The following is a 10,853-nucleotide window of genomic DNA, read 5'->3' on the forward strand; positions in this document are numbered from 1 at the left end:
ACGCACTCCCACCTCTACAGTGCCGGTCCATGTGGAAGCACGCACTCCCACCTCTACAGTGCCGGTCCATGTGGAAGCACGCACTCCCACCTCTATGATGCCAGCCTGTGCTGCTGTCCCTGCCACAGCTTCTCCTCATCTGGCTTCTACATTATACTTCTGGCAAGTCTTCCCTGATACATGCCCAGATCTGGTTCTCCTGCCACCTTTCTCCAAGCTTTGTTCACTACGATTTGAAGAGTTCAATACATCCTTAGGCCACATGAGACCTTCATAAAATGCCAGCTCCCCTTCTCTGAGCATTGTGTTAAAGGACAGTGTGGGCCAGAGCAGTAAGAGGAGTGCAGCCTCCTGGAAAATGTGAAACTGAGGCTGGGCTCTGAGACAGGCAGGAGCTAATAAGGGAAGGACTACATTGAGATAGAGGAGGTGGTAGGAAGATTGGCATGTCTGGGGAGCAGCCAGTGGGCAGGCTGGATGGGTAAAGTGGTACGAGATTGTAACAGAAGGTAAGTATCAAACAGATGTTTGAATCTGCCTGTGTCCATAGCTACCCCTGGCATAGCCTCACCTGTGCTCACTGAAGACAGAGTTATCCAGAACTATCTTCTCCAGCAGTTCAATCAGTTCATTAGGCAGGTCGGCTGTCATAAAGGCTTTGACAGTGACCGAAATCTCTTCAGGATCCCGTGTTTCTGACAATGCTGTCTGTACTACCTGGTTTTAAAAAGCATTTGAAAGAACTTGATTAGTCAATTCAAGACTGAATCTTTGAAGCTAAACAGAAGGGAAGGACTCCTCCAAGATGGTGTGGAACAGACAGAGAAAATGGGAGACTTCTTAAGGTAACAAAGGAAGGGTTTTCAAAGTCAATTTCAGGAAATTCTCAGTTTGCTCTATTTTGACAATTAGTTTTTCTCTCATATCAAATGAGCTACAGACTCTTACTCTGCTCCAATGACCAGTGCACTAAGCATTTTTAAATGAATGTCTCCTTTTAGATTTGTCTTTTAAAGCCACTAATAGCAAATATGGCTCCCCTTCTCTATTGAAGACACTGCAGGGGCTTCCAGCAGCCTCTTACGAGCAAAGAGCACTGCCACTGCTGTGGCACAGTCCATAGCCAGAGCTGTGGAGTCAGGTGCCTTCACACCGGATGCCACTCAGAACCACAAGCTGAAGGAAAGACCAACAAAAGACTGGCTGTGCCACCCCTCATCCAATTATAGGTGTCTCACATACAAAAACACTTACAAATAGGGTGGAAAGACAGTTTTCCAAAGAGTACATTTCCCACGTGACAGCAGTTTGGAATGCCAGCACTGCTCTCTTTGCACTTTGGACCAGGCACCTTCAGTGACTTCGAGGATCTAATATTTTTGCCAAGTTTCTGGTTCTCCTCAGGGGTGGTCAACAGCCGTGTATCAATGAGAGGGAAGAGACAGCTCTGGACGGTCTTTCATGGCTAACACAGCCCACTGACCATGAACTTTTACATAGCAATCTTGAGGGGCCTTAAAGGAACGTAGGGTCAAGGTCAGTCCAGTCCACCTTTCTGGTGGTCTTTGTGAACTCAATGGTACCATAAGATGCAAAAGTTCTACCTCTGTGGAGTTTGTAATATCCACAGCAAGGAGGCTGAAGAGTTTGAGAACAGGAGCTCTCCCAGCAGCTGAGGAACCAAAAGGGTGTGCCTGAGGGAAAGGGGGCACCAGGACACAGCACAAGTCCATCCAAAGGAGAAGGTATACTTCCTAAAGTGACATCTGTCAGTTCTTGAAAAACTTGGAGGCCGGGTGTGGTGGCTCACGCCTAATTCCAGCACTTTGGGAGACCGAGGCAGGCGGATCACCTGAGGTCAAGAGTCCGAGACCAGCCTGGACAACACAGTTAAACCCCATCTCTACTAAAAGTACAAAAATTTGCCAGGCATGGTGGCAGGTCCCTGTAATCCCAGCTACTCAGCAGGCCGAGGCAGGAGAATCGCTTGAACCTGGGAGGCGGAGGTTGCAGTGAGCGGAGATCGTGCCATTGCACTCCAGCCTCGGTAACAAGCAAAACTCTATCTCATAAAAAGAAAAAAAAAAAAAAAAAAAGAAAAACTTGGAGCAACTTAAGTAAATATAGACAGGTTGTTTTAAGGGCAAAAATAAATTTCTACCATTTGTTTGAGTCAATACAGGATGCCCCACCTAAGGTTGCCTCAGGACACTGCTCTCAGTAAACATTTCATAATGAGGTTCCACTCCAGACACTAAAAGCAGCCTCCCTCTGTTATTATGTGCTCTGGATTAGAGGAGCATTGCAGTTGAATTTCCCACCGGGAGGTGGCTACAGATATTCAATTACAGCAGCGATAACGAAAGACCAGCAGCGATAAAGAAAGACCCAGAAACAGGAAGACAAGAGGCCCCCGGTGGCTCTGGTATGGTGCAATGTTAAAGTTGCCCTTCCCCAGTGCCAACATGAAGTCACCTTCAAGCTGTACCAGGTGGCTGGACTACACCTGGAGAAAAGTCTGATGTCTGGGAACTTGGATGTAAATCCCTAGCAGCATATTGTGTTGTTTAGTATTTCTATTAGATTTGGATGGGTAAGTCCAAAGTTGAAACAGAGATTCAAAACAACATGACCTTCCATAAATCTCAAAGTATTTCAAAATGAAAAGTTTATTTAAAAAAGTAGTGGCACAGGCTGGAGAAACAGTGGACAGAAAACGAGAGGATAAAATTCAGTAGAGATAAAGGTCAAATCCACCCCTCAAGACTTTCAAAAGCGCCGGTCCAGCAGGTTGGCAATGTGTACGAGGGAGGTGGGAGTTTTAACTGGTCCTATTCTTAGGGCTGAAGCCACTTGTTGGATGAGGGTTTTGTTCCAACATTGGTCTTGCCCCACCCCTAAACAGTATGCCCAGCACCTAGGAACAGTGCTGAGGGCAGCAGAGGCACTATCTGTGAGTGTCTGTGAGGCTGTGACTGGAGGGGAGGCTCTTCCACAGGGCTGGGGGAAGTCCTCCCAGAGGCCAAGGCAGACTCCCACCTGCCAGGCCACACCCAATAATGACCCCTGGCTCCAGCACTCTGCAGGAGGTGCTGGATAGTCACAGGGGCATAAAGAGTTTTTCAACACAGGGAAGTCAGCTGAGACAACCTTGAAAGCTACTTCACCTCTGTCCACGGGGGCTAAGCTGGGCCCAGCATGCAGGCATGCCACCAGGTACTCTCTTCCTGGGCTGCATATCCCTGCTTTGGATCCAAGGGCCAACTCTATGCCCTCAGCCAGTAAACAATTCCAAGTCAGCTCACCTGGGGAATCAAGCTAATTTTAGGCAAACTACTTCTGCAGGGGAGAAAGTTCATAAGGGCTAAGATGTTTTATTTATTTATTTATTTATTTGAGATGAAGTCTCACCCAGTTGCCTAGACTGGAGTGCCGTGGCGTGCGATCTCGGCTTCTGCAACCTCCACCCCCTGGGTTCAAGCGATTCTCCTGCCTCAGCCTCCTGAGTAACTGGGATTACAGGCATGCACCACACAGTGTGTTTTTGTATTTTTAGTAGAGATGGGGTTTCACTATGTTGACCAGGCTGGTGTTGAACTCCTGACCACAAGTGATCCACCCGCCTAGGCCTCCCAAAGTGCTAGGATTACGGGCGTAAGCCACCATGCCTGGCCTATTTATTTTTTTGAGATGGAGTCTCTCTCTGTCGCCCAGGCTGGAGTGCAGTGGTACGATGTCGGCTCACTGCAACTTCCACCTCCTGGGTTCAAGCGATTCTCCTGCCTCAGCCTTCCCAGTAGCTGGGATTACAGGTGTGTGCCACCACGCCTAGCTAATTTTTGTATTTTTAGTAGAGACAGGGTTTCACCATGTTGGCCAGGCTGGTCTTGAACTCCTGAGACCTTAAGGAATCCACCTGCCTCGGCCTCCCAAAGTGCTGGGATTACAGGCGTGAGCAACTGCACTCGGTCAAGATGTTTTAAATGAAAAATGAAACCAGTCACTTGAGCCACAACGACGATTAGACGGCAAAATGCAGGTGCACAGACATACCCATCTCTGTGCCTCACCTGGTCAATTAGCTGTCTCCTGGATGGGTTGGTCTCCTCAAGGACGTGAGCCCAGAGCTCTGGATCCTTTCTGTGTACCAGGTAGCGGGCCTCGCTTTTGAACAGAGAATTCTCATTGCACACCTGAAATGAGCATACTCATGTGTGTAACACAGCAGTCAATCAATGGAAGCTGCTTGGGAGGACACACCCCAATTCGTTCCCTGTGTGCCTGATACCGGTTTAGTGAACAGTCAGGGCCCAGGCAAGGCGCTGTGCTTTGACACAGGATGAGCAGCATCCTACAGGGTTAACAAAGGACTCAAACTACCTCCAAATGCCCTTTCCAAGTTTACAACTCCTAGGGATGTGCCACATCTCTGGCCAACAGGACCTCCTGCATTCAGGGACATGCTCTGTCTCCCATTCTGTCTGATACAGCCACTAGCCACGGGAGGCTACTGAGCCCTTGAAATGTGGTGCATGACAGGAACTAAACTGGTAATTTTTAATTTGGTTAAATTTAAGTACTCATATGTAGCTAGCTCTAAGCCATCTGTAAAATGTTATCAGAACAGCCTAGAACTGGAATAAAACAGCACAAACACTGCAATGTTTCAAGACCTAAAAACTGCAAACTGTGCTTTCACTAGCAGATCTGGAGACCCTTTACGGAATGTTATAACAGATATTCAAAACACCATCAGTCCACTGGAATGTGCCAGCGTTTGCAGCACTTGCTAAATCCTGGTGAGGATCAGATCTGTTGAGTGCCAGATGCCAGGCACAAAGGCTGAGTGGCATGCAAAGGTGTTTGCAGATGCAGCGCAGGCTGCCTGTGCATCACGGGAAACGCCCGAGCAGGCTGGTGCAGTACCAACCTCATAGGTGCTCTGTTCATGTCTGGATTTTTAGATCAAATGGTTCGGTAGGAACAGTTCATACAATTCAACCTAAACATGTAATTATATGTGGATCCAAGCCTGGGCAGATGTAGGCAAAAGACCTGGGCAGATGTCTCAAGGAGGGGCCAGCAAGAGCTCACCGGTCAGGTGATGGGGAAAGGCTTGTGTAGAGGGTTATCCCAAAAAGGGGGCATGAAGTACAAGGGCAGTCAGGACATGAGGCACCCAGGGAACTGTAGGCCCCTCCAGGTGGGTTGGCAAGATGGGTGGTTGATCAAGTTGGGGAGTTGGGGGAAGGTGGCAGTCCACAGAGGAGCTCACGAGTCAGGCCAAGGAGTTCAATTCTGCCTTCAAATTACCAGGCAACAGTAAGGACCATAAGCAGAGGGATGATAAGTCAGGTTCATGGCCACTTGGTCTACAGGTACAATGCATACAAACCGCATGAGCAAGTTCCCAAAAGCTGCGAGAATCACAAGGAAATAATCTCATGACCTGCCATCTCCAGGTGCACAGAAAGCCCTGATCAGCTCCCCACGGGCACACCTTTGAAAGCTTTCCTGGGAGGCCAGGGTTGCATGGGCAGCTCAGCACATCTGCTACCCACCTGGATGAGCTCAAGGTCACACTGCCCCCGCTCATAGGCGACACAGGCCAGATGGGGGTCTCGCTTCTCACAGTAGCGGCCCACCACGCTGCTGTCATAGTAGGCATTCTCTCTCAGGAAGCACTCGGGGCTGTTGTTGCTGTCAATGTAGATTTTAGCCAGTGCATTGTGAGTGGCAGGCTCCTTGCAGCCTTCCTGAATCCGGGACTCCAGCCAGGGAAGCAGCAGCTTGAGCCTTTGAAAGAAGGAAGGCACCGTGAAGTCTCAAGGCTACCACTGGAAGTCTTGAGGACAATTCCAGGGCTCTGACAGATGTTTCCTGAAACAAAAAATCTCGGAGTACATTAACTTCAGGTTGCTCTAGGGACGAAGATGGACCTGATTTCCAAACTGATTTCTACTGTTAGGTTTTCCCCCAAGGTATTCACAGTACCAATAGCAAGTAACTCACTGCTACATCTAAGATGTGCACATGAATGATCAGCTACAGTGACAGTCCTGGAGAATTAGACAGAAGCAACAACAGACACTAGAATCCAGGGGTAAGACAAAACACCAAGTAAGGACACCTTACCTATTTCTTTTTTCTACTTCAGCCACCAACTCGTCAGTAGAGAACTGTCCTCTCACTGCCATGATTAAGTGTTTAATCACTTCCTCAGAACAATCCACATCAAGCAGCCCTCCAACCACAGCTGGGGTCCGGCTAGGGTTGACCTACAGTAGTCAAGGTGAAGTAACTTCAGTGTTGCAGACACAAGTTATTGTTAGAAGCCTCCTACAACTTGGACAGTCTGGGCAAAACCCTGAAAGGGCTCCTGTTTAGCACTGCGCTGTGTCCCACCAAAATTCACTTGCTGATGTCCTAACCCCTAGTGGGACTCTATATGGAAAGAGGGTGTTTAAGGAGGTAATCAATGCCAACGGTGCGGCCCTAATGCAATGGGACTGATGTCCTTCTAAGAAGAGGAAGAGACACCAGGAATGTATATGCACAGAGGAAAGGCCCTGTGGGGCACAGCCAGGAGGCCGTCTGCAAGCCTGGAAGACGGCCTTCACCAGAAACCAGCTCTGCCAGCACCTTGATCGTGGACTTCCAGCCTCCAAAACTGTGAGAAATAAATGTGTGTTGTTTCAGTCGCCTGGACTGTGTTCTTCTACTCTGGCAGTCTGAGCACACTAACCCACCACCCTTCAAAATGATAGTCTCTGAAATGCCAGATGTTAGAGGCAGCCTCTGAGGTGAAGACTATTGTCACTGACTGGGGCCCAGAGGCAGCTGTGGGTCACTCCAGGGAGCCAGCAGTACCTTCTGCACGTAGATCTCAATGTACCTCTGCAGGTTGTTGTGGTATAAATACAGGACAAGGTCATGGACAAAGCCAAAACGATCGCACACGATGATGAGGGGAAGCTGGTCTGTGAGCTTGGCCTCCTGAGGATTAGAATGCACAGAACAAGTCAGGGAGTGGAGAAACCAGACAGCCAGACCTCGGACTCATTGCCCATATGGGACAGCACTCTCTCTGCAGCAGAGTGACGTGCAGGAGACTCAGAATGAGACTGCTCTAGATAGGCTGTCGTTTTGTGGTATGGTGTTTGCTTTGGAAATAAGTGAAAGATAATAGCATTTGGTTAAAGATCGTTAAATGTGGCATTAACATTCCAAATCTGGACAAAAATATCTTTTAAGACAAGCAGCTCATTACGTGCAAACCCAACAGAAACCAGGCCATTCTCAAGAACAGCACACCTGCAGTAAAGGCTGCCTTTTCAGACATGCAGCCGCAGGCCATGGAAACACACCTGGGCACCATTCCCAGATGATGATGGCACTTGGGTAGGACAGCCACAGGTCACCACAATCATGCCTCCCCCTTGTGTGGTCCCATGCCTAGATCACATTTCCTGGTTTCCCTTGAAGTTTTAAGTGTGGCCACATGACCTCATTCCCTCCAAGGGGACGTGAATCCAAGTCTCATCTGCCACTTGCAGGCCTCGCCCATAAAAACCATCCATGCTGGTTCCTCTGTGCTCTTCCCGTCTTCTAGCTGACTGGGAAGACGACATCCAGGTGAGGTGCTGAACACCGCAAAGCAGCCATGAGCCTGGTCCTTGGAGGACAGTGGGAAGGAAAGCCACCCCACTGACCTCCAGCCCACCCAGGACTGCCACATAAGGAAGCAGGCTTCCTGTTCTTTATGACACTAGTGCTGAGTGGTCTACTTGCTTCTGCAGCTTTGCCTGCTTAATTGACAATGGCACTAAAGGGATGTTGATGAATTACAATGCAGCAATAAACTAACTCCCTCCACTCACGTGCCAGATACTTAGAGCACAGCCTCAAGCTGCGTTCCACGTTCTTAAAACGATAGAAGGGTTCCTCTAGAACTTTAAGCCATAAGGCGGAGCTCTGTCCCTGGGACTAAGGGGTCCCTGGTGAGACAGATCCAGCTTCCTGCCTCCTGGGACGTCCTGCGGATGGTCTGCCCCACCTGCCATCAGCAATTCAGCTGTGGAACACAAGGAGGCAGTGCTGGAACACACCTTCAGGAAGTTCTTCACACGCTCTGGGTTGTAGCAGCTGCTCTCTCGGCACATCCTCTCCACCTCCTTGATCTGCCCTGTCTTACAGGCAGCCTGAATGTATTTCAGATGCACGTCTGGGTCTTGGCTGAAGTTCACAATTGAGCCCAGGAAGTAGAAGAGGCCTATGAAGAGAGACTGTTTCATTTTTGTCCTTGCAACACCCACCTGGTCTCCTCCGTAGCTGCTGTCCACCTTCCCTCGATGACCCTGCTCCACTCTCCAGGGACTCACCCTGCTCCACTCTCCAGTGGACCCATAGCCCACTCAGAACTCATAATCAATATGCCATCTGTCTGTTTTGGCAGCTCCCAAAAATAGCTAGTCAGATTTCCATCAAATTTGGCAGGCATACCTGGCATGTTTTGATGTAAAATACTAGATATTTGGTACTTGTGAAATTCCTTTTGGGGGCCCAGGTATACCTAGAGAGTCGTCGTCAAGAGTAATTCCCACTGAGGTAATCTGAGAGGGCTGTGGGACTGATGCCAAGGGAGAGAGAAATAAGCCACGGCCTCCAGGAGGAGGCCTGCAACTCTGGACAGTAACGACAAGATAGGTGCATCCGAGAAGGCCCCCGCCTGTCGAGGTCTTTCACTGTAACTGTGAGACTCTGATGCTAGGAAGGGAATGGGCAGCCCCTAGGCCGATGGTTCCCCACCAACCTACTCTACTGCTATCTCCCAGCCCAGCTCCACTCAATCGTCCGCCATGGTCTTTCCTACAGTGTTGTCTTCTGAAGAGAAGGCCAGATCCCTGAGGGCAGGGTCCTGTCCTACCCTCCACCGATGCCCCAACCTCACCGGACACATGGCAGTGGCTTGATGCCTAGACAAATGCTTAGTCTCTATCCTGGGTGGGCCAGACAGCCCCCACCTGTCCCTAACAAAGCTACTCCCACCCCCATTGCCCTAGAACACTCTTTTGGGGTGATGTCCAAAAAGGGGAAAGGAAGACAACCAAGTTGCCTCGTCAGCCCCTGCTATCAACTGGGTTAGCAGATACTACAAAGCAATGCACCCTCTATCGTGGGCTCTCACTTAGGAGAGGCCCAAAGAGCCTCCCTCCTGGGGCTGTGAAGACCAGACATCAGGCCCTTTCATGGTACCCACGACACAGGCTTTTAGATGAATTCTTGCCAGACTGTGCTGCACAGACACACCGGGCTCCATAAGTTTCTCCACTCCATCACAAACCAACCTGATTTCTTCCTTTGGAAATACCAAAAAGGACACTGAAGCTGAGGGTGCACATGAGATGGCAGTCGCATTCTGCCACTGACTGAGCACCCAAGGCAGCGAGTGCTGCATCCTGCCTGGCTTTGCAGGAAGGTCGTTTTAAGTCGGGCAGGTGGACCGCAACACCTGAGAAAGGAGGTGTAGTCACGTGGCGGGGTCGGCGAAAGGCTGCACGGTTTACCTTCATAACTCTTGAAGGATTCAAAGAGTTCTACCAGGGCCTGCGTGCCCAGCTGCTCATGGTACTTAGAGGCCACCTGCACACACAGCTGAAGGTTCTGTCTGATGTTAGCAGACAGCATGGCACGCAGACACTCCACAGAATCCTCCACCGACAAGGAGCCGAAGAAATTGACAAGCCACTGGGAACAAGGAAGAGTCTGTCCACAACAATGCACCACTACAAAGATTGTTAACACTTGGAAAATAACTAGGTCATTCTCCTGTTCCCCTGAGTGTCAAAAATAGAGAATTTCCACATAAAGGGATTGAAAAGCAACTATCCATCATGGGAAAAAGTAGGAGCAAGGAGTAAAGCTGGGAAAAGACACTGATCTAAACAGTTCACCTGCAATATTCCACAGACGATGCTAAAACTTATTCCATAAGTTGGAACACAATAGCTAGTTCAGCTTTGCTAATGGTTTCAGACAGCCCTGTTAGGTTGTCAGTGTTAAAAGGTGACCAGTATTCCTGCTATTAGACTAAGTCAAAGGTGGACATCAGAAAGAAAGGTACTACAGGGCCCAGACATGCTGCTGAGCAGATAAACATTGTGCGTGTGCTGAACCAGAAGTGCTTTTGGTAGTAAAGTATGGTAGGTTAGGGCAGTGACAGGCTCAGGCCATGGTTCCACAATCATCAACAGGTGAACATTGGGGAGCATGTGACATTAATGGCATAGACAACAGCCATAATAGGAGTGCCACAGTGGCACACAATACCTCGGGATTGAGGAGGTGAGTGTGGACCACAGCCCTCTTGATGTCATAGAGGTCGGTGTAGTGCTCCAGTGCTTGCTGCAGGAGGCCTGCCTTTTCACAGAGCTGGGCGATGTGGGCCCGGTCGTAATGAGTAAACATCTTATTTCCAAGGATGGCATCTGCAACCTATGAAACAGGGAGTTTGGTGGGAAAGCCTGATCAATGGCAATAACTTTTTAAGACCAGCTGCTCAGCCTTGCCCCAGGGTAGGGTAAAGCCTGGCAACCCGAACTCACAGGCCCCTGTCCACACCCACAACTCTGTGGTGGCAGCAGTGCTTGTGGGTCCCAAGATCCCCAGCTGTCCTTCAAGTCATCTTAGGCCCTTTGCACAAGGCTCCATCCTCCCATATTGTAGAGCTGGGCCCACCCCATGTGGTCACAGAGTTGGGCCTGTGAGAAGCGCTGAGGCTCCATAAAGCCCTATTACTGGGATGAGTCCAAGTCGCTGTTGCAGCTTTTAAGCAATCACATTCTTTTTTTTTT

At 49.5% G+C, this 10,853-nt stretch overlaps 1 protein-coding gene across 1 annotated transcript in view; it reads right to left on the reverse strand.

Moving 5' to 3' along the window:
- CLTCL1 (clathrin, heavy chain-like 1) overlaps positions 1 to 10,853 on the reverse strand; it is a 115,241-nt gene that overhangs the window by 36,956 nt on the left and 67,432 nt on the right. Inside the window, exons 12-19 of the mRNA XM_011986070.1 lie at positions 10,330 to 10,494; positions 9,567 to 9,747; positions 8,109 to 8,272; positions 6,871 to 6,996; positions 6,136 to 6,278; positions 5,562 to 5,796; positions 4,071 to 4,193; positions 572 to 717 (exon numbers count right to left, since the gene is read on the reverse strand). Coding sequence (XP_011841460.1) covers positions 572 to 717; positions 4,071 to 4,193; positions 5,562 to 5,796; positions 6,136 to 6,278; positions 6,871 to 6,996; positions 8,109 to 8,272; positions 9,567 to 9,747; positions 10,330 to 10,494 — 1,283 coding nt within the window. The remainder of the gene's footprint in view (positions 1 to 571; positions 718 to 4,070; positions 4,194 to 5,561; positions 5,797 to 6,135; positions 6,279 to 6,870; positions 6,997 to 8,108; positions 8,273 to 9,566; positions 9,748 to 10,329; positions 10,495 to 10,853) is intronic.

The sequence above is a fragment of the Mandrillus leucophaeus genome, unplaced genomic scaffold, assembly GCF_000951045.1.
Source record: "Mandrillus leucophaeus isolate KB7577 unplaced genomic scaffold, Mleu.le_1.0 Scaffold291, whole genome shotgun sequence".
Classification (NCBI taxonomy): domain Eukaryota; kingdom Metazoa; phylum Chordata; class Mammalia; order Primates; family Cercopithecidae; genus Mandrillus; species Mandrillus leucophaeus.